Genomic DNA, 24,279 nt, shown 5'->3' with positions numbered 1-24,279 from the left:
CGTTTGTACTTAGGCCATACTAAATTGGAATCCTTCTGGCTAGAGAGTTATATATGTGTGTGTACATGGTAAAAGAAACTTTTGCTTTAAACTCGAAGTATGGTAAAAAAGGGTAATTATTAATATGTGAAGTTTTCTTGTCTCTTTCTGTCATTGTCTACATTCCTGTCTGTAAGTCATGACGTAACTGTGTTATTTAAGCTTGTCATACGGAGCATTGCATAGGCAATCTGCCCATTTGTTATTGTACAAACTGCCCCCGTGTGCACAGTTTTTACTAGTTAAGGCGAGGTTATTCAGGAACTTGAAAACAGAGAACGTAACTCTTGGGGTGCCGGTGGTTTAAAAGGGGTTAAAAGATTCCTTAAGGCTGTGTTACATCAGGATTCTCCCAGGGGGTTATGTGTACACCCAGAGCACCAAAGAATAGTCTCCTCCATCCTCCCAATGAGACTGTGGCCCACAGAGCCCAATAATGTGTAAGTTGAGCAGTGCTGCAAGGCTTTTCATCCCCCAAGGACTGAGGCTGTTTATGCTAAATTGGCATCGGCAGTGATATTCACTATCAGTAAGTCCAGGATTTGGGCTGAGTGTGAGAAGGACGTTGTGGTCACTGACCTGTTGTGTGACCATGGGAAAGTCACTTTTTTCTGAGCCTGAATTTCCTCTGAAAGCTGAGGGATTTAGACTGGATGAATTATCTGGTCCTAATATGGTTCTGTGGCCAGTAGGAGGCATGATCTCTTCAAACAACTGGCTGTGGAGTTATGTCACATTCAGAGGGTTCAGAATGGGGCCGTTGGTTATCCATTAGGTTTATTTTCTGTCTCTTACCTGTGGGCTGTGAGGAATTAGAAGGGGTTCTTGTGATGCAGTTGAAAGAGTATTGGATTTGGAGTCAAGAGTTGGAGGTGTGAGGACCAGCCTTTACTATGTAACCCTGGGCTAATCATTTAATCTCTCTGAGACTTTTTATTGATGTCTTTCTATAATTGTGGAGGGTATTTTATTGATAAAACTAAGTTTAATTGGAAAAAAATTATAAATTTTGGAGTTTGAGTTCCTTGTGTATTTGAATACCCCAGAATTTTGATTTATTTTTCTCTAGTTGAAATGTTTATTGTTCCTTGCTATCCATCCTGATTGTTGGAAATCGATGGTTGGTAACTAGGTAGAAACCACGATCTTCAGAATTCTCTCTGAATGGCTTTCCCTCTCTCTCAGTTACAAATTTGACTTCTTGGACCTAGACTTTCCCACAGAAGCTTTTTTTTAGCTGTTGGAAGCTGATTGCACTTTTTTGGATGATAGAACCTATCAAAGCATGGACTTTGGCCACTGCCAGTGCTGTAGTGGTTGTGTTTGGTGACAGCAATAGTGTGACCCTGGGGAATGACCCAGGATAGACCCCAGTCTCCAGAGGAGCTGCAGTGTTTCCCACTCTGTTATGGAAATGGCTCATTATGCCATCCTTTGCTAGAACCCTCAAACAAAATAAGGCCATTTTTCTCCTTCTGTCTTATAAACTTGGAGAACACTTGTTCTGATTCCTCCTTTGGGTGGTAGTGATTCAAAATGCTACGGATCTTGTTCTTTCCTCCCCAATGTCCTTTTGAGGAAGATTGCTGCCATTGCTGCTGTGGGAGCAGCATTGACATGACTTAGCTGCTTTTGTTGGTGGGTGTGATGGTGCGTTGCTTGTTGTTTCGGTATCATGTGCAGCAAGGGTCCTCATGTGGGAGAGGGATTTGGTTTGTTCTGTGTGATCCTTGAGGGCAAACTGAGGGCTAAGGAGAGTCTCTTTCTATGTAACAGGAGAGTGTATCACAAAGAGATTACAGTTGCTCTAAAGAGGAGCTTTTAATTCATAGGATCTGAGATTCTGACACTGGAGTGGGCTTGGAGATTATCTAGTCTGACACCCACATAAGCTGTTACCAAGCTGTTACAGCAATTGCTGTCTCAAAAGGAAGTGTCTTTCCTCTCACTGGAAGTCTTTGAGCAGAGACCATTGGTTGAGTATGTTGTAGAGAAAGTTCTTGCTCAATCTGATGGTCATGGACCCTTCCCCTCTGTAACTTGTAGACCAGTTTGACAGCTAAGAAATAGTCTCATGGAATGGTAACTGACAGAGAAGGGCTAAGGACTAGCCAGCCCCAGTGAGTGGAATGTACTTCTGTCCCAGCCTCTCTGAATTTTTATCTTCTTTGTAAGTATCAGCTCAGGTGCTCAGGGACATTCTTTAAATTCTCAGCTGTTAATAAGTTCACCCTCCCTCCTTAAGTTACCTTGTGTTTATTTTTGTGTGTACATGTTTTGTTCTTGCTTTTGAGGAAATATATTTCCTAAGCAAAAAGATGTGAGCAAAAGATTTAGGATAGTAGGCCAGTCTGGCTGGAATTGAGATTTTTTTGGAAGGGAAATAATTAGGTATTTTGGGATAAGAGTTTGGAAGTTCTTAATTGTAAAAGAAAATGGTAGTTGGGCCAAGAGTACTTAAAGTAAATAGTAAAAAACTGAATTCTCTTTTTCTTTCTCATAACATTTCTTATTCTTGTATTTTATTTCTAGAAGGCCATTGAGCCGTATCAGGAAATCTTGGAGGTATATTTGATCAATGCCAAGAACTACGTAAATGGACACTGCACCAAATATGAACCCTGGCAGCTGATTGCATGGAGTGTACTGTGGACCTTGCTGATGGTGTGGCTCTATGGGTTTATCTTCCAGTCTGAGAGTAAGTGTGTCCACTGTCCTCAAGATGAGAAAGGTGTTTCTGTGCTGTTCAAATCCAAGACTCCCATTGACATTAGCCCTTCTTGATCACCGAGCTTTGTGGAATCTAGCATATCTACTGTGGGTTTTAGCAGTGCTTTTATGGCCCATCTTTTTATATTCATCTCCTTAACTTCTCAGAAATCAAAGTAAGGGTCATTGTAAACTTGTACAGATTCAAACCTGAGGAGTAACTTAGGCTGTTAAGAAAGCACCCCCAAATTGGATTACCTGTGCAAACTTAATTGTTTTGGATTGACTATTCATGGCTGTTACTTTAGGCAGCTAGGTGGCAAAGCAGATAGTGTGCTAGTCCCTGGGGTTAGGAGTTCAAATCTGGCCTTAGACACTAAGCTAAGTGACCCTGGACAGATCTTTTAACCTCTGCCTCAGTTTCCTCAACAGTAGAATGGGGATGATAATAGCACCTATGTCTTGAGTTGTTGTGAAAATCAAATGAGATATTTGTAAAGTGATTTGTAAACCTTAAAGAATTTTTAAATGCTAGTACCATCATTATTATCTTTTTCTGTCTGTGAAGGGATAGTGATAAGATTGTGATTTTTGTCTTTTTTAAAAAATTATTTGTTTTCAGTGTTCTATAATCACTGCCATATATCTTAGATTTTTTTTCCCTTCCCTCTTCCCCTTTCCCCCACTATCTCCCTACTCCTTCCCTGAGATGGTGTACAATTTTACATAGGTTCTACACGTACATTCCTATTAAATAAATTTTCACCTTAGTCATGTTGCATAGAAGAATTAAAATGAATGGGAGAAATCATAAAACAAAACATAATACAGAAGAAAATTATCTGCTTCATTTTGCGATCGAATTCCACAGTTCTTTCTCTGGATGTGGAAAGTATTTTGCCTCAAGAGACCATTGAGAATTTTTTAAGTCCTTACATTGCAATGAAGTACTAATTCTACCAGAAAAAATCCTCACACACTGTGGTTGTTACTGTGTACAAAATTCTCCTGGTTCTGCTCCTTTCACTAAGCATCAGTTCAAATAAGTCTTTCCAGGCGTTTCTGAAGTCTTCCTATTCATCATTTCTTATAGCACAATGGTGTTCCATTACATTCATATACCACAATTTATTCATCCATTCCCCAATTGATGGGCATCCCCTTGATTTCCAGTTTTTGGCCACCACAAAGAGAGCTGCTATAAATATTTTTGTACATGTGGGACCCTTTCCCATTTTTATGATCTCTTAGGGATACAGTCCTAGAAGTGATATTACTGGGTCAAAGGGTATGCACATTTTGTAGCCCTTTGGGCATAGTTCCAAATTCTCTCCAGAATGGTTGGATTAGTTCACAGCTTGACCAACAATGAATTAATGTTTCAACTCTCCCACATCTTCTCCAACATTTATCATCTTCCTGTTTTGTCATGTTAGCCAATCTGATAGGTGTGATGTGGTGTCTCAGAGTTGTTTTGATTTGCATCTCTCTAATCAACAGTGAATTAGAGCATTTTTTCATATGACTATAGATAGCTTTAATTTCTTCCTCTGAAAATTGCCTGTTCATATCCTTTGACCATTTATCAATTGGGGAATGACTTGTATTCTTGTACATTTGACTCAGTTCTCTATATATTTTAGAAATGAGGCCTTTATCACAGATACTAGTTGCAAAAATTCTTTTCCAGTTTTCTGCTTCCTATTGGGTTTGGTTGTGCACAAACTTTTCAATTTAATGTAATCAAAATTATCCATTTTGCACTTCATAATGTTTTCTGCCTCTTGTTTAGTCAAAAATTTTTCCATTCTCCATAAATCTGATAAATACACTATTCCTTGCTGCACTAATTTGTTTATAGTACCAATAAGATTGTGATTTTATTGATTACCAATATATTTCAGATTTTTCTTTGCAACTTACAGTCTTAGAGAGTTCCCTAGTGCAGTGAGAGGTAAAGAGACTTGACCAGGGTCACACAGTCAGGATCTATCAGAGGTAGCACTTGGACTGTAGTCTCACTGACTTTAAGGTGGTGCTCTGTCTGCTGTATCCACCACTGTTGCTTCCATGAAGGTGATGTAAAAACAGAGCCCTTCTGTTTGACAGGAATTTTGGGAGGCATGCAAGAGAAAGTGGGGGCCAGCCTCTGTCCTCCAGGGGGATGCCCAAAAAGGACTGCGGCCTGCAGTCCCCAGTCCCCACCTGAGCAGCTGTCAGCAAGGCATAGCACTGAGCACACTCAGGACCAGGAATCTGAGTCCCAGCTCTGCCTGAACCTGACTTTCTTCATTTGTCAAATGAATAGCTTGTATCTCTGGAGTTCTCTTTGCTCTAAAATGCTATGCTATGATTCTAGTCAAAATCCTTCTATTTTTCCATGCCTTACTTCTCCTTCCCCACCCACCCCACCTCCAACCCTTAAACCCATCTGTGTCAACTCTTCTGTCCCTGTATTTAGCTTCAGAGTCATCTTTATGGCCCACCTCTCCCTTATCTTTACCTCTAATCAAGTGCCATAGCTTGTCAATTCTCCTTCTCCAACCTCTTCTGAATCCATCCTTTTCTTCTCAGTTCAGGCGCTCGACCTCTTGCCTGGATTTATTCCAATAGCCTACTAGTTGTTGTTAGTCTCTCCCCTCTCCAGGTGCTCTGTCTTACACCTGTCAAAATAGTCTTCCTGAAGCACAGGTCTGACCATGTTTTTCCCTTGCTCAAACATCTTCCCTAGGATTGTTAGACTAAAATGCAGACTTCTTAGCTCGACGTTTAAAGCCCCTTACAAACATCCTCCAGCCCACACTTCCTTTCTTATTTCTCATAACTTGGGTACCCTGCATTTCAGTCACATAGGACTCCTTGCTTTACCCAAACTCTGCGTTCCATCTTTAATAGTCCAGAATCACATCTCTCCTCACCACTGTTCTTTCAAAGCCTTCACTTCCTTCTGAGTTCAGTTGGTTTAAATATCTAAGGTCTTGGAGCACTGGAATCCTTTTCATGTTGATTTCCTGTCCCCAAAGCCTGGCCTTAGGGCTTTGTACATAGTAGGTACATAGCAAATCATTGAATTCAATGTTGAATAAGTGAGAAGAATCACTCGTTATTTTTCTTTTTTGTCTAAAATTGTCCATAACTATCAACTTATCCAGATGGAGAGAGAAGGAAAAGAAAACTTGTTTGTTTGTTCTAGAGTTTACCCTGTTTTTATGTGCCTTGGAACTCTTGGGAAAGTGTCTTATGAAATCCATGAACCCTTTGCCAGAATAATGTTTTCAAATGCACGAAATCAAATACAGTATATAGAATTACACGGTAAACCAAGCACAGGGAAATACAGTTGTCAGAATATTAACATAATGAATTCATGGACTCAGGTAGAAAACCCCTGCTCTCTATTCAGGCTGGGATAACCTGTATTTGAGAACATTGTGGATGATTTCAAGTTTCTTTAGCCATGCTTTTTCAGACAGATGTAAGTGTCACAGGTTAGCATGTCCATAAAAGAAATATATCAAGAGTTCTTTTCTATATCTTTGTCATAAATTTACTATAGTATGCTAATGAGTATTTGCAGAGTAGCCTTAACTTGCTCCCTTTGAGCCTGTAGACTTTGCCCTTACTTTAGTGTTTGCCAACCTCGAAGATATTTTCCAATAACTCTGACTTTTGGTGCCTATCAATTCAGATTTCTCTTCCTGTAAATGCTGCAAAGAGGCCCTCCATGCCATGTGCCGCTCAGGCCCTTGTCACACTCATTGGTTTGAATGACCAACTGCCTCATGGCCCTTTATTCAAATGTGTCACAACTTTTTTCATTGTTAATAGTCAAAATTGAAAAGCTCTGATTCTTAGGAACCTCTTTATGACTTCCATTAAGGAGGTTCTTCTGCTTATGCCCTCCAGGATCAAGTAGAAAAAATCTTTATCTCTTGTCCTTGCAAAAGCTCCTCACATCACTAGAGTCAACTCTCTACACTGAACTTTCTCTTTTCCAAGCTAAATGCCTCTAGTTTCTTCATTGAATTGTTTTATGGGACAAACTCACCATCTTGGTTCTCCAACAGATTAATGTCCTTCCTAACATGTGACATCCAGAATGGACACAGTTCTCTAAATGTGGTGTGACCTGGCAAGACTATCACATTCCTAGTCCCGAACATTATTCCTTTCTCGTTAAGATTCCTTGGCATTTTTGGCTGCTATATTCCACTTATGACATTCAACTTGGAGTCCTTTAAAGCCCCCAGATATTTTTCTGATGAACTGCTGTCCAGCTATTTCTCTCCCATCTTGAAATAATTTTTTTTAACCCAATTGTAAGACTTTGCATTGGGGATGCAGCATATAGGGACTGAAGAGAGAGTATTGGCTCTGGAGTCAGGGGTCATGTCTCTGATGCTTATTCTTGGTGTTATTATGGGTAAGTCACAACATATATCAACCTCAGTTTCCATATCTGTGAAACGAGGGGTTATGTTACATGGTCTCTGAGGTTTCTTTCAGCTCTGGATCTACCAGTGTGTGATCCTGTTTATCCCTATTAAATTTCAACCTATTAGAGTCAGCTTAGTGCTCTAGACTGCTAAAGTCTTTTTGAACCTGGATTCTGTTATCCAATATGTGAGCATAGTATGGCCATCATACCAGATTGTAAACTTCATTAGCACAGGGTCTGCGTCATACTTTGTATCCTTCCTGGGCTTAGGTTTATTACTAAGTGCATTGTACCTAATAATAAACATTAATTAAATAAATGTTCCTATAACATTTATATAAAGTATCTTTTATTGTATGTTTGGTAGGGTTTTAAAATTTTTTTATGGGGGAAATTAAGTTTTAAAAAGTTAACTTTTGGCATGAGTATGTTTGGGATGGATTTCTTTTTTTTATGCCTTCAATATATAAATTATTTGTTTTTCAGTTCTTAACATTCACTTCCACAAGAATTTGAATTCAAAAGTTTCTTCCCATCTCTCTCCATCCCCTACCCCAGGACTGCATGCACCCTGTCCACCCCTTCCTTCAGTCTGTCCTCCCTTCTATTACTCACCCTTCTTCCATTAGCACCCCCTTGGCAGAGCTGGAATTTGTCCAACCATTCTGGAAAGCCATCGGGAAGAGACCCCCAAAGTGATTAAAACATACATCCCCTTTGAGCCAACTATACTACTACTAGGCTGATAATCCAAGAGATCAAAGAAAGAGGAATAAGACCCCTGTGTACAAAAATCCCTATGGTAGCTCTTTTTGTAATAGCCTAAAGCTGGAAACTTAGGAGATGCCCATCTACTGGGTAAAGATCAAATAAATGGTGCCATATGAATGTAATGGAATATTATTGTGCCATAAGAAAGGATGAAGTGGGCAGCTTCAGAGGAAACTGGACCACTGGGAGCCCATTCAGAGTGAAGAGAGCAGAGGTAGGAGAACACTTTATACAACACCAGCAACATTATAAAGAAAAACAATTTGGAAGGACTTTAGAACTCTGGTTAATGCAATGATCAGCCATTAGTCCAGAGGACTGAAGATTAATTACATCAGAGAGGCGACGGAATGTGATGTGGTCCTAATGTGGGGACTGGGTTTTGCTGTTTTGGATTATGCGTATGATGAAGATTTTTTTCTTTTCTTTTTTAAATTGTTTAATGTGGGGGGCAGTAGGAGGGAAGAATGATTAAATTCATGTAAAATCAAAAAATGAAAAGATAAAAAGATATTGAGGAGGTGGAAACTTGTATCATAACCTAGCCATTCCCTTGTGGGACTTATGTAGGTGCTCAGCTTAAGAGAGGCTGTGTCATCACAGGAGCGGATAGACATTAGACTTGGAATCAGGTAGGATTTAGACCCAGACTAGCTCGGTGACTCTCACTGTCCCTTTCACTGTTCTATGACACAGTTTCCTTATCTTTAAAATGAGCGAGTTGGAACTGATGGAATCACTGAAGTCCCTTCAAAGGTCTAGTTCTAGCATCTTGTGATCCTTCTCTCCTGTGCGCCTTACTTCATCTGTGGAATGAGAGAGCTGGGCCAAATTAGGGCATCTTACTTTTTTGAATAGGGAGGGAAAGTGGTCTCACATGAATAGAAATCTGTGTGTGTAGCATATATGTAATGACTATTCAGTTTTAGTTATAGTTATTAATTGACCCAAGTCTGTTGTTATGACAGTTATATGGTGATAGCAGCTTCATTGCTACTGGCCTCCCTGTTCTTGGGTGCTAGCTAATTAGGTAAGAACATATTTTAGTTAAAAAAAATTTCGGGGAGTACACTTGGGAGCAGATAGGTATCATTTGGGGCTGGAAATTTAAGGTACTTTCCAGCTGACATTCTTTGGTGTTCATAATGTGATACAGCTTGCTTTCTCTCACTCTCACTCTTCCTTTCTTTCCTTGCTTTCATCCCTAAACATTGCTCTCACCTTTTCTCCTGTCTACCTCTTTGCATCTCTGTACTTTTGGAGGTACCTAATACAGTCTCCCTAGTTTGTAGACCTCTCCTGATTTATTCTTGAGAGGCAGTTTGCTTATTGACAAAATCAGAAATCATGATCCCTTCCAGCTCTAGCACTTTACAACGCTAACGAATTCCAGCATTTTCTGTATATTCTTGCTTTCAGTCTCGGTTGTAGCTATCAAACTGCAACTTGTAACGTAAACTTTAAAGCGGGTAAAGAGTGAAAAAGCAGCTTTCTGCTATTGCACAAGTTTATGGAGATAAATCACAGTGTTACCTGCTGTTCATGTTTTGTGCTCCCTAAAGTAAGCAATCAATCAAATATTCTTGAGCCCTGATACGTTCTGGGGGTGGTGGTGGGAACTAAGAGCTCAAGGTCTAGTTGGAGTGGTAGGACAAATGCTTGTGGAAAGAGAACTAAAACCAACACCAGGCAGCGTAGGGTAAATGCCTAATAAGTGCTGAGAACTGCAAGTTCTTCGTGAGTTGAGGTGGCCAGGACAGTTAATAAACAATAGCTGTTATTAGAATGATTCTCTCCTAAGGATTTAGCCAAAAACTTCACACTTGAGTCCTGCCCTTAACTAAAGTGTGATCAGCTAAATGTCTTACCACTCTTTTTGGGAGGAGCCTTCTGTCTTCTGGCTGACCCTTTGGGACATGACTCATTAGAGGCCTGCAAATGTAATGCAAAACATGATGCTTGAAACTCCATTGGTGGCACCAGCAGCAGTTGCTTTAGGAGCTCTTGATCCAGAAATGGTAATTGAACATGGCAACTAGTCAGAGATTATAGGGGACCTCTGTGCTAGCACTGGGTGCAGGACCAAATGCTATTTGACAAATCCATTGCTTATACCTACTTCTGGGTCACAGTTCAAGGGCAAAGAGGAGCATTTTCAGTCAAGAGGGAGCAGAGTTGTGAGGAGCAGCATAACTTTCAGTCATCAGGGTTCAGAGACCCCAAGGAACAGTGTCATGACCCCAAGGACCCTGAGGAGCAGTATCAATTACAGTCCCAAGGGATCAGGGACCCTCCTGGGATAAGGACCAGAGTACAGATCAGAGCAGTGACCACATCCCTCCCCAGATCACAACACCTTGGAAACAGCAAAAACTTCTGAATACCCAGAACTGGTTCTGAAAATAGCACTGCAAAAAAGCCTGACACTTGAGACAGTGCCCTACTCCCCTTCTACACTGGGAATAAATCCCAACTTTTAATATAAAGTTCAAAATCAAGATAGGGAAAAATAAATAAATAACAACAACAAAAATAACTTGATCATAAAAAGCTACTATAGTGACAAGGAAGACCAAGAAGCAAACGCAAAAGACAATGAAGTAAAAAAAAAAAAAAAAGGTAATGAAGTAAAAAATAGCTACAAGTAAAGCCTTAAAGGAAAATGTGAATTTTCTTGTCATGTAACTGGGGAAAAAATAAAATGTTCTTTGAAAAAATGATTTACAAAATCATTATAAGATAAGAGTAGTAAAGAAAAAATTAGGTAAAGAAATGAAAGCAAAGGAAGAAGATTATGAAAAGACAACAACTTGATAAAAGAGACACAAAAAATACTGAAGAAAATAATACCTTAAAAAACAGCAATTCAATTTGCCAGATGAAGAAAGAGGTACAAAAACTCATTAAAGAAATTAATTTCTTAAAAATTTGAATTGGGCAAGCAGAAGCTAATGAGACATCAAGAAACAGTAAAACAAAGTCAAAATAATGAAAAAAAAACCAGGAGAAAATGTGAATTATTTCAGCAGAAAAACTGACCTGGAAAACAGGTAAAGGAAAGATAATTTAAGAATTTTTGGACCTGAAAGCCAAGATAAGAAAAAGAGCTTAGACATATTTCAAGAAATAAAGAAAACTGCCCAATATCCTAGAACCAGGGTGTAAAATAGAAATTGAAAGAATCTACCATTCACCACTTAAAGAGATATAAAAATGAATATTTATAGTCAAATTCGAGAGTTCACAGGTGAAAGAGAAAATGCATCAAGCAACCCGAAAGAAACCATTCAAATACCATGTATGACACAAAACTTAGCAGGTAGCAAGTTCAAGGAGCACAGGACTTGGAATATGACTATTTGGTGGCAAAGAACTGAAAATTAAGAGGATACCCTTCACTTGGGGAATGGCTAAACAAGTTATGATATTTGATTGTGATGGAATACTATTGTGCTATAAGAAATGATGAGCAGGATGGTTTTAGAAAAACCTGGGAAGACTTATATGAACTGGTACAAAGTGAAGTGAGAAGAACCAGATCATTATATGCAGTAACAGCAACATTGTATGATAATTAGCTATGAATTATTTAGCTACTCTGATCAATACAATTACCCAAGACAACTCCAAAGGACTGATGATGAAAAATGTGATTGACCTCCACAGAAAAAAACTGATGACCTCCGAGTGCAGATAGAAGCACACTTTTAAAGCTTTCTCCATGTTTTGTTTCCTTTTGCAACTTGGCTGATAAGGAAATGTGTTTTGAATGATGTCACATGTACAGTTAATATCAAATTGCTTGTCTTCTCAGGAAATGGGGAAGGATAGGAGAGAGGGGGAGAGAATTTAGAAGTAAAATGTTGAAAAATGAATGTAGTTTGGTTTTTTTTACATGTAATTGGGAAGTATTTAGCAAAATAAAAAAATATACATTTTTAAAAAGTGCTGCTGTTGGAGTCAGAAGAGCTGGTTTCAAATTCTGCCTCTGATAGTTGTGGTCACATCATTTGTCACCTCTCTTGTCATGGCTGTGGAATAAAAATGTATGGGAAATACTATGGTGGCTGGCTCTGATGATGCGGCCTCATCAAGTGTCCGCTGTGTGCAGCATACATGCCAGGCACTGCGGGAGAATGATACTTGTGGCTCTCATTCTGTGCTACATCACAGAGAACATATGGAAGTGAAAATCAATTGAAAAGCATTTATCAGGTGCTAGCTGTGTTTCTGGCACTTAAGTAGGTGCAGATACAAACAGGGAGTCCCTGCTTCCAAGAAGGTTCTGTTCTAAGGGAGGAGATGTGTCTTAAGCATGAAAAAAAATGAGAATAAATGTAACCACAAAGTGGTTAAGTGTGAGGTGGTTTGAGAGCGAGGACCCTGTCATTTGGGGAGGGGATGGTCAGGAAGAACATTGTAGAATGTGGTGGTTGAGTTGGATTTTGAAGAAAGACTACATGAGATAGGAGTGAGGAGGGGGTGCATTCTAGGTAGGAGGGACGGTGGTGCAAGGGGCCTGGAGACTGCTGATGGAGTCTCCCAGGCGAGGAGCAGAGGCAAGGCCAGTGCCAGAGAAGGAGTAAGCTCCAGCAGCACTGGAGCGATGGGTTGAGCTCATGGTGTAAACAGTTTTAAAAGCTAAACCAAGGAGTTTGTATGTTTATTGTTGTTTTCTAGAGGCAATAGTGGTCACTGGAGTTTATTGAATCAGAAGTGTTGATTGTTGAAAAAGGGGTGAGTCCAAGATAACATCAAGTTTTCAGAAGCAGTGAAGTCCAAAGAAGATGTAAGGTTTGGGAGCATCAAGGTAAAAGTGTTGTAGGCAGTGTGGTGATAGTTGGAACTATAGGAAATGTATGAGTGAGTTTACTAAAGATGAGCATGGAGGGAAGGAAAGCATTTGCCTTAGATTTAGGAAGGAGATGAAGAGGAAGCAAAGAAAAGAAAGAAGTGGTTAGAGAGAGGGAGAGAGAAATAGAAGAGTAGATGGTACAGAGTCTAAGGGAAAAGGACAGATAGAGCAAGGGAGTTTGGTCATCAATGTCTGGTGCTACAGAGAGGACATCAAGAAGGATGACTGAAAAAAACAAAAGAAAACATTACAGTTGATGATTTGGAAGATACTGACCTGTGAGAAAGCAGGGAGACACTGTGTACTACCCTCTATTGGATTTGGGGGACCTCCATGATTATTAAGGAGTACTCAGGTCAGAAATCTCTGTCAAACTGTTGAAGAAAAAACAAGATTGTAGATTCTTTTTTTAAAAAAATTAATTTGTTTTCAGTTTTCAACAGTAACTTCCATAAGTCTTAGATTTTCTCCCCCTCCCTATCTCCTCCCTCTCCAAGATGGCATGCAGTCTTATATGGTTTCTATACATACATTCTTATTAAGCACATTTTCACATTAGTCATGTTGCATAGAGGAATTAAAATGAATGGGGGAAACCATGAGAAAAACAAACCAAATCAAAATATAATACAAGAGAAAATATTTTGCTTCATTCTGCATTGCAATTCCTTAGTTCTTTCTCTGGATGTGGATAGCATTTTGCCTCAAGAGTCCTTTGGAAATGTTTTAGGTCCTTGCATTGCTGTAAAGAGCTAAGTCTACCAGAAATATTCCTCGCACACTCTGGCTTTTACTGTGTACAGTGTTCTCCTGGTTCTGCTCCTTTCACTCAGCATTAGTTCATATAGGTCCATCCAGGCCTTTCTGAAGTCTTCCTGTTCATCATTTTTATAGCACAATAGTATTCCATTACGTTCATGTACCACAACTTGCTCAACCATTCCCCAATTGATGGGCATCCCCTTGATTTCCAGTTTTTGGCTACCACAAAGAGAGCTGCTATAAATATTTTTGTACATGTGAGACCCTTTCCCATTTTTATGATCTCTGGGGGATACAGTCCTAGAAGTGATATTGCTGGGTCAAAGGGTATGCACATTTTTGTAGCCCTTTGGGTATAGTTCCAAATTGCTCTCCAGAATGATTGGATTAGTTCACAGCTCCACCTGCAATGAATTAGTGTTCCAACTCTCCCACATCTTCTCCAACATTTATCATCTTCCTGTTTTGTCATGTTAGCCAATCTAATAGGTGTGATGTGGTACCTCAGAATTGTTTTGATTTGCATATCTCTAGTCAATAATGACTTAGAGCATTTTTTCATATGACTATAGATAGCTTTAATTTCTTCCTCTGAAAACTGCCTGATCATATTCTTTGACCATTTATCAGTTGGGGAGTAACTTGTATTGTAAATTTGACTCAGTTCTTTATATATTTTAGAAATGAGGCCTTTATCATAGATGCTAGTTGCAAAAATTCTTTCCCAGTTTTCTGCTTCCCTCCTAATCTTGGCTGTATTGGGTTTGTTTATGCAAAAACTTTTCAATTTAATATAATCAAAATTATCCGTTTGGCACTTCATAATGTTCTTTATCTCTTGTTTGGTCATAAATTTCTGTATTTTCTATACATCTGACAAATACACTATTCCATGCTTCCCTAATTTGTTTATAGTATCTGCCTTTATACCTAGATTATGTATCCATTTGAACTTTATTTTTGTGTATAGTGTCAGGCATTGGTCTATGCTCACTTTCTGCTACACTGTTATCCAGTTTGCCCAGCAGATTTTATCAAACATTGAGTTCTTATACCAGAAGCTGGGGTTCTTGGTTTATCAAACAGTAGCCTGCTATATTCATTAACTACTGTGTCTTGAGTACCTAACCTATTCCACTGGTCTACCCCTCTATTTCTTAGCCAGTACCAAATGGTTTTGATGATTGCTGCTTTAAAATAGAATTTGATATCTGGTAGGAATAAGCCACCTTGCCTAGAATTTTTTTCATTAATTCCCTTGATATTCTGGACCTTTTGTTCTTCCAGATGAATTTTGATATTTTTTTTTCTAGCTCTAGAAAATAATTTTCTGGTAGTTTGATTAGTATGTCACTGAATAAGTAAATTAATTTAGGTAGAATGGTCAGTTTTGTTATATTAGCTCAGCCTACCCACGAACAACTGATGTTTTTCCAGTTACTTAGATCTGACTTTATTTGTGCAAAAAGTGTTTTGTAATTGTATTCATATAGTCCCATATAGATGGTAGATTTTGTCAAAAGACAATTAGAAGTTTCTTGTTGGGGGTAAGTGGAGAATGAGTGGATCTTTGGAGATACTGGAAGAAAAACTGGCAGTAGGGCCTGAGGGCAAGGGAAGCCACAAGAAGCAGTATGCCATTGGTGTCAAACTGTGGGCTGCTTGTGGACTTAGAAAACCACAGATTCCCATTATCTGTGTTGTATTTTTAAAATTGCTTAAGCTCCACCTTCACCTGGTTCTGTCTCCCTCAGGGAGTTTTGTGCTACCCCAGGTAGGGGAGGAGTGGGGTTTGGAAGCTGCTCACTAATGGGCCACATTTATTCTTCTTTTAGGCTTGTTTTCAAGGATCAAAAAGAAGTTTTTTAGAATCATCAGAAGAGTCCCTATTATTGGTACTAAGGTAAGTAGAATCTTTTTGTGGTCTTTTTAGTAAAATAAGTTTTTATCGTTTGTAGTGGATGGCCCATGTCCCTACACGGCTTGGTGATGTGGTTGAAGAAAAGAGACACGGGAGGCGGGAAAAGATAGACCAATTCCGGTTATTGATCCGAGGGTTAGGGTATATGTAGACAGAAACTGCAAGCCTATGTGACCTTCTACTCATCTCCTGTCCCAGTGATTTGGCTAGTCTTATTGTCTTTAAAGACTGTTAGCCTAGAGAACATATATTTTACATATCCCTTGTTTTCTATTAATTCTCTTGTTTGTCTCGGGGAGACAGCAACACCTGGGGGGCATGGAGAGCCATTCCTGATGATAATGAGCACAGTCTCAAAGAACAGTTTCCCTGAAGGTCTTTCCTGATCTTGTCAACAGCACTCCACCCTGGCCCTCAACAGTTGTTGCCTTTTTAAAAAAATTACCATAATTTTCCCTAGGGAGCCTTCCCATCTAAAAACAAACAGAAATTTAGAAATCAGTATAACTGATCTTTGAAGGCAGTCTAAAAATATGTACCTTGTGCGATGCTTGGGAGCCTCTCACCTCTACAAGGGGGTGGGATATACATGTCTTCTGTCTCTTTCTTCTAGCCATGCTTATTTTTATTATCTTGAAACACTGACTTTTGACTTTATGTGGTCGATCTTTTTGTTTATATTATGCACAGCTAGTTGTAATTAATGGGAATTTGAATAATGCAAAATTTGATTCAGTGCAAATTATAAAATGGTACGTTTCATGTGAAACTATCCAAAATGCAGTTAATGACTTATTGAGGGTTTTGCTATCTCCCTACGTTATTGATCTGCACTTGCCTACATCAAGTGGGGAGGGATATGATGTACTGCTGCTTACTCTATTACCTGTAGTTGTGTTAACTTTTTAAAAGAGACTTTAAAAAATGGACCAAAGGAAGACTGCTTCAGATGGAAATGCTGCCAGTGCCAAAAAGAAGAGGCTTGTTATTGCATTCGGATGAAAATTTGAAGGGATTCAATGGCTTGAAGGAGGTCGTAGGATCTGTGGTATGGAATGTCATCAAGCACACGGGCAAAATGGGAGAAAAGGGTTGAGTAGCATCAGGTTTGGGAACAATGACAAGAAATAGATGTGTAGCAGTGATAGAAATGGAATGACTTTTAGTTGTGCAGATTGAAGAGTGCAAAAAACAGGCATTTTTCTTAGTGGAGTGACCATGTAAACAAAAAATGGAAATGAAGTAGATAGTGAAGAGGCTTTTATTACAAGTGTTGGTTTGTTTGATTGCTTTGAAAATCACATTCAGTTGCATGATGTTAAAATTACTGGAGAGATGGAGAGGGGCTGATGAGAACAAAGAATCTAAATATCCTGATGTTTTGAGGAAAAAAGAAGGTTGATACACTGATTAACACATTTTTAATGTGGATAAAGCAAACTTATCCTAAAAAAGGACACTGTGGGCTTGATACCTTTGTCATACATTTGGGCAGGGGAGATTTGGGAGCTGCTGAATGTAGCAGTAAGCTCCCCAACATGGGGGCCTGCTATCGCAGGTTCTTAAATCTGCATTCATAAAAGAAAGAAAGTAACTTTCAAGGGGTTAACAATCACTTTAATCAAGCACATGTGTCATCATTCCTTTAACCAAGTACATATATCATTCAGTTAGTTCAGGGAGTCAGTACCCTGGATTTCAAAGAAAATACAGAGCAATCAAAAGATCAACAGACATGGCTTCCTCTGCCTGAATTCAACAGACAATTGGACCCCAACTGTCTGATCATAGTTACCAGAGAGGGAAGCATGACCTGGGTTCTCACAGCTGGGGGACTCCTTAGCAGTTTCCCAGAGTCCTCATCTGGCCAAACACTTCCAGCCAGTAAGACCCAAAGTAATCAACAGACATGGCTTCCTCTGCCTGGCCATAATTCAACAGACAGGTACAGCTGCCTGACCATCATTACCAGAGAAAGAAACACAACATTTGGGTTCTCAAAGCTGGAGGATGCCTTAGTGGCTTGCCAGAGTCTTCATCTGGCACTTCTTGTAAAAACTAAGCCCCAAAGTAAAACCTCACTCTCAGAGTATTTATGCCATTTTTAGAGCCAGAGGGCATCCTAACCCTTGAGAGCCAGTGCCTCTAAAAAACTGTGGGTATTCCTACTAATCTTCCCTAATCAAATTGTCCTTAATGGACAGGCCCATTAATGGGTGGGGAAGATCTTTAATCACATTAACATTACAAATACATATACTGTTTCTAGTTAAAGAAACCCTTGTTTCTATACTTTACTCCTAGTAAAGACTCTTGATTGATAAAGGCAAGATTCAATCTGGCACTTGATTATACTAAAACAAAAACAGCAAAAATGTATATTCCTCAGTCTTATTGCTCACATGACCAGAAGTCAACCGCTTATTATTTTTTTTTATTAAATATTCATATTTAAAGCTATTTAAAGGTCAGGCTCAGGTTTGTGGAGTGTATTACCTTAGGTTGCCTCCTAAGTTCCTTTGTTCATTGGAACTGATTGTTATTATCTCTGGTTTTTGGTGGGTGCAGTATTTGAATTTCTTTTCCTGAAGGTCTTTATCATAACTTATCGAATTTATTATTTGTCATTGGGACTTTTTTTTGTCATTTTGTCATTTGTCATTTTGATTTTTTTAAATCAGCATTTCAGGGCATATTCAGAACAGAGTCTCTCCACCTTGGAGAGAAAAGAAGAGGAGACAGGGAGACAAGAGCCTGTCTTCTGTGTCTACTCTGATGGTGCTGATCCTGATACCCAAGCCTTGGTCTGGGACACACAGTGAAGCACATGAAAAGATGAGGTTTCAGGGCATGCAGTTTTAGAGAAACATTAAGAGATGGCCAGAGTTGTACAGTGAACCAGAGGTGGGGGCTGGGATTCCCTTGGAACAGCACCGCTTCCTTTTATGAAATTGAAGCATAGTGATAAGTTCCATCCTGTACATTTCAGTACTTATGAAACAACTTTGTTATAGGTAAATTGTGCTAAAGAATTCTTTCATTGCCTCTTGTTTAACTTCTTCTACTTTGCTTCTAGTATCTTTGAATAAGCATCCAGCTTGTAAGCTGCCTGCTTGAGAGCTAATACTTTTTAAGGAGCTATTCTCTTCAGTGAATTCATTTTTCATATTTTTAAAATCATTGGCTAGTTTTTCTTCTACCTCTCTAATCTGATCTTTTGGGGAGATCTCTAATCTGACTTTTAAAATCCTTCTTGAGCTCTTCCAAAAATGCTCTTTGGGCTTGAGACCATTTCCTTTCTGAAGTTTCAGATGGGAGTACAGTCTCAATGCTGACCTCTTTGGTATTCATGTTTTGGTTCTTGTCCCCATAGTAAGATTCTATAGTCTTTTCTTTTCTAGTTTGCTTCCTGCTCATTATGATTGCCTTTTAAAGTGGATCTCTGCTTCTGGGGCACAGGGGGCTCTGTCCCACGGTTCTTGTACTTGGAACTTGAGTCTTTGTGCATTGTGGCTTCTAGTACTTTCAGCTAGAAGCTAAAATGCTGCCGCTTTCCTGGTGATGAGCTGGTTGGTGTGCCAAAGCAGAAGCCAGGTGAAGTATTTCTGAAATTCCCCAGAGTTACCCTGGAGCTCTCTATGTAAGGTGTAGGGGAGGGGTGATCTGATCACAGGCGGTTGCCTCTCCTGAGCACAGGCAGGCTCAGTGCTTGGTGAACCCCATTTGCAATAGTGTCTTTCTGATTCCCCTGGCTATGCTAAGGCATGCCTGGATCTTGGTGTTAGTGCTTATGGACTTCATCACTGGGGCTCAGGATCTCCTCCTGGTTCATTGAGGTAGGGCTGTCTGGGACAGTTCCAGTCATGCACTGGTCCCCTTCAGCCATAGCAAGAGAGACCCCCCCTTTGTGATTTTCCTAGCCTCATGGGCTAAGAGATTGTTATCCCTTTGACTGATCCCCCTATTCCAAGTTTTTTTTGTTTTTGGTCCCATACTCCAATTTTTTTTTTTTTAATGTATTTATTTATTTAACTTTTCAACATTCATTTTCACAAAATTTTCGTTCCAAATTTTCTACCCATTTCTCCCCTCCCCCTACCCCAAAACACCAAACATTCTAATTGCCCCTATCACCTATCTGCCCTCTCTTCTAACATCCCTCCCTTCCCTTATCCCCATCTTCTCCTTTGTCCTGTAGGGCAAGATAACTTTATATACCCCATTATCTGTATTTCTCTTTCCTAGTTGCAAGAACAGTACTCGACAGTTGTTCCTAAAACTTTGAGTTCCAACTTCTCTTCATCCCTCTCTCCTCTCCCCCTCCCTTTGGGAAGGCAAGCAATTCAATATAGGCCATATCTGTGTAGTTTTGCAAATGACTTCCATAATAGTCATGTTGTGTAAGACTAACTATATTTCCCTCCATCCTATCCTGCCCCTCATTGCTTCTATTCTCTCTTTTGATCCTGTCCCTCCCCAAGAGTGTTGACTTCAAATTGCTCTCTCCTTCCACTGCCCTCCCTTCTATCTTCCCCCCTACCCTGCTGATTCCCTTCTCCCCCACTTTCCTGTATTGTAAGATAGGTTTTCATACCAAAATGAGTGTGCATTTTATTCCTTCCTTTAGTGGAATGTGATGAGAGTAAGCTTCATGTTTTTTCTCTCACCTCCCCTCTTTTTCCCTCCACTGAAAAGTCTTTTATTTGCCTCTTCTATGAGAGATAACCTGCCCCATTCTATTTCTCCCTTTCTCCTCCTAATATATTTCTCTCTCACCGCTTAATTTCATTTTTTTAAGATATGATCCCATCCTATTCAATTCACTCTGTTCTCTTGTCTGTGTGTGTGTGTGTGTGTGTGTGTGTGTTGTGTGTAATCCCACCAACTACCCAGATACTGAAAAGTTTCAAGAGTTACAAATATTGTCTTTCCATGTAGGAATGTAAACAGTTCAACTTTAGTAAGTCCCTTATGACTTCTCTTTACTGTTTACCTTTTCATGCTTCTCTTTATTCTTGTGTTTGAAAGTCAAATTTTCTTTTCAGCTCTGGTCTTTTCATCAAGAATGCTTGAAAGTCCTCTATTTCATTGAAAGACCATTTTTTCCCCTGAAGTATTATGCTCAGTTTTGCTGGGTAGGTGATTCTTGGTTTTAGTCCTAGTTCCTTTGACTTCTGGAATATCATATTCCACACCCTTCGATCCCTTAATGTAGAAGCTGCTAGATCTTGTGTTATCCTGATTGTATTTCCACAATACTTGAATTGTTTCTTTCTAGCTGCTTTGCAATATTTTCTCCTTGACCTGGGAACTCTGGAATTTGGCCACAGTGTTCCTAGGAGTTTCTCTTTTTGAATCTCTTTCAGGAGGTGATTGGTGGATTCTTTCAATACTTATTTTGCCTCCTGGTTCTGGAATATCAGGGCAGTTTTCCTTGATAATTTCATGAAAGATGATGTCTAGGCTCTTTTTTTAATCATGGCTTTCAGGTAGTCCCATAATTTTTTAATTGTCTCTCCTGGATCTATTTTCCAGGTCAGTTGTTTTTCCAATGAGATATTTCACATTATCTTCCATTTTTTCATTCTTTTGGTTTTGTTATGTGATTTCTTGGTTTCTCATAAAGTCATTAGCCTCCATCTGTTCCATTGTAATTTTGAAAGAACTATTTTCTTCAGTCAGCTTTTGAACCTCCTTTTCCATTTGGCTAATTCTGCTTTTGAAAGCATTCTTCTCCTCATTGGCCTTTTGAACCTCTTTTGCCAGTTGAGTTAACCTATTTTTCAAGGTGTTATTTTCTTCAGCATTTTTTTTGGGTCTCCTTTAGCAAGGTGTTGACCTGCTTTTCATACTTTTCTTGCATCTCTCTCATTTCTCTTCCTAGTTTTTCCTCCACCTCTCTAACTTGATTTTTAAAATCCTTTTTGAGCTCTTCCATGGCCTGAGCCCATTGAATATTTATTTTGGATGTTTGGGATACAGAAGCCTTGACTTTTATGTCTTTCCCTGATGGTAAGCATTGTTCTTCCTCATCTGAAAGGATGGGAGGTGATATCTGTTCACCAAGAAAGTAATCTTCTATGGTCTTACTTTTTTTCCCCTTTTTTGGGCATTTTCCCCAACCAGTTACTTGACTTTTGGGTCTTTTGTCAAGAGTAGGGTATACTCTGGGGACCTGTAAGATATCAGTTCCTCCAAGGTGGCACAATCAAGTGTGTACTGGTCCGGTTGCAGGGAAGGATTTTTGTCCCCAGAATCTTAGCAGCGTTTCCTCTCCACAGGCACCTGACCTCCAGTTCTGCCAAGCCAGCACTGGGGGGGTGGGATTCAGTCAAGCTGCGGGGGCAGGGCCTCTATTCAGTGCTAGCCAAAGACCAGCTGCCTCAGGGTGTCTACACAAGGCTGAGGTAAGACTCAGCTCTTCAGTGCCCCCAGGGGTTTTTATGATCCAGCTATGGTCTCAGGCTGCTGTAGGGGCTGCCCAGAGAACTCCTGCCGCCTGCCCGATGTGAAGGCCCTTCTCCCTTCTTGTCCAGCTGAATAAACCCTGTCGCTGACTTTTGGTGCCTGTGGGTTGAGGGATCTGCGGTCCCTCTGCTGCTGGGACTGGGGATTCCTCGACTGGAGGTTCTGCCCCCAATGGCTGTTCATGAGCCGTTCGCATGCTTGGCCAAGGCTGGGCTGGACTCCGTGCTCCGAGCTCTGCTCCGCCTCCGGTGCAACTGACGTTTCCTGTGGGTCTTTCAGGTCACCCTGGGCTGGAAATCTCCACTCTGTTGTTCTCCACTTCTGCTGCTCCAAAATTTGTTGAGAGTCCTCTTTACAGGTGTTTTATGGACTGTGTAGGGGCAGCGTCCATATGTGTGTCTTTCTACTCTGCCATCTTGGCTCCGCACCCCCCCTCCCCCCAAGTTTTTTCCTGGGGAAATATTCTCTGGGTTTTTCAAGGTAATCAAGGGGAGGGGCAGAGCATTTATAGATCACTCCTCCATCTTGGCTCCTGGAAGTTCAAGTGGGTGACTTAACAGACATTTAATCTGTGGGCTTATTAGTCTCAGGAGCTGCTGCTTCTGTTATCTTGGGTTCTGAGCTTATTTCTCACTCAGTTCTACTGGACTCCTATCCTGGGCTGATATGTTTGAGAATCTGCACTGCTTCAGACCGCCAGGTAGTTCCTGATTGACTTTGGTATGGCAGGGTCTGTGCTGGTACAGCCTGTGTGCTGTACTCTCTGTGCTCCTCCAGGTCCCTGCAACAGATCCTTCCTGTCAACCTTCCAGGCTGTCCTGGACTTGAAATCTTCCACACTGTCTCCTAGTGGATTCTATCACTCTAAATTTGTTAAGATTCTCTTTTTAGAAGTATCTGAAGGGAATTATTTTAGAGCTTAGGTGAGTGCTTGCTCTCACTCCGCCATCTTGGCTCAATCTTGAGAGCTGATACTTGCCCTTTAGTGAAAGTGATCTGATCCAGATGAGGCACAGATGCTGCAAATGTCTGGTTTAAGTCCTTTAGGTTTCTATTTATGCTTACTGTAATGTCTTTCATTCCTAGATATTAAGCTAGTTTCTTCATTTTTTTCCTCAGAACTTTATAGTTTTCACTGGTGACTGTTAGCTCACCTCTCAGGTATGTACTACTTTGGAGAACACATCTTGGCACAGTCTTGTGATATCCACCTCAGTGTTCTCTGTGGCCTCGTTGGTCATCTCCACTACTGTGTCATCTAGGCTGGGGAAGAGAGGAAAGGTTGGGGATGGCAAAGGAGAAGGAGACAGGATGGAAGAGAAGGGAGAGGAGGAGAAAGGAGAGGGGAGAAAAAGGGCTGGAATTGTTCAGATTAACCATTATATGTTTTGGAGTTTGTAGGATAGGGTTTTTTTTCCCCTTTGGAGCTGATCTGTGGATTCTTTTGCTTGGTACTTGTTTTCTGTGTTAAGAAATTCTGGGTAGTTTTCTTATATTATCTCTTACATTGTAATGTTCAGATTTTTTTGACTTCTGTGCTCTTCTGGAAATCCTATAATTTAAGTTTTTTCCTTATATCTTGTTTTCACAATCAAGAAGTTTTTCTTGGATAGATATGTTTTCTTTTAACATTATCTATCTTTCCCTATTCTTCCAGGTTATCCTTCACTTCTTTATGTTTACATTCTCAATCAATTATACTCTCTTTGATTTGTGACTGTGAGTTCAAGTTTTTCTAGTTTGTTAATTATTTCTGCCATTCAGGCCAAAATTATTCTTTCACAATTCTTCTCTTTTTAATGATTCAGGAGCTTAATGTTGTTGTTCTATGATCTCTTGGGAATCCACAGGTTCCTCTGCCTCATTTGGTATTGACTCATTTTCTTTATTCTTGTAATACTTATTCATAAACTCCTGGACTTTTTGGAGACCATAATCCCTTTTGGTATTTATATCTTTTCTGTTGGCTTATCTGCTTTCACTCAAGGTCTTAAACTGGGTTTTCTTCCTCTTGAGACTTTTGATCATTTTAGTCTTTTTTCCTTATTTTTTCCCTATTGCTCACTTTCTGACTCTTCCTCCTTTCATTTTGTTTTTTCTGACTACTGAACCTTAATGCTGTCTTGAGCTTCTCTTGTCTAGAGCAGCTTAGTGTTTCACTGGCTTCAGTCAAGTGACTTCTGGGAAAATGGAAATGAACCCAGTTAGATACCCGGTTCTTTCTCTCAGCAGTATATATACATACTCTTCCTCAATCCCCTCTGTTCCTCATTTCTCAGACGGAGCTGTATTGCCTCACAGAGTTTCTTGAGCAAA

The 24,279-nt window shown here is 39.9% G+C and overlaps 1 protein-coding gene across 5 annotated transcripts in view; it reads left to right on the top strand.

Moving 5' to 3' along the window:
* SGPL1 (sphingosine-1-phosphate lyase 1) overlaps positions 1-24,279 on the top strand; it is an 80,056-nt gene that overhangs the window by 22,588 nt on the left and 33,189 nt on the right. For all 5 annotated transcript variants that reach the window (XM_072628284.1, XM_072628282.1, XM_072628283.1 and 2 more), the window contains exons 3-4: positions 2,572-2,737; positions 15,410-15,477. In XM_072628284.1, the coding sequence (XP_072484385.1) occupies positions 2,572-2,737; positions 15,410-15,477 (234 nt within the window). The remainder of the gene's footprint in view (positions 1-2,571; positions 2,738-15,409; positions 15,478-24,279) is intronic.

The sequence above is a fragment of the Notamacropus eugenii genome, chromosome 1 (assembly GCF_028372415.1).
Source record: "Notamacropus eugenii isolate mMacEug1 chromosome 1, mMacEug1.pri_v2, whole genome shotgun sequence".
In the NCBI taxonomy this organism is placed as follows: Eukaryota; Metazoa; Chordata; class Mammalia; order Diprotodontia; family Macropodidae; genus Notamacropus; species Notamacropus eugenii.
This window is presented reverse-complemented; position numbering and strand designations above follow the sequence as displayed.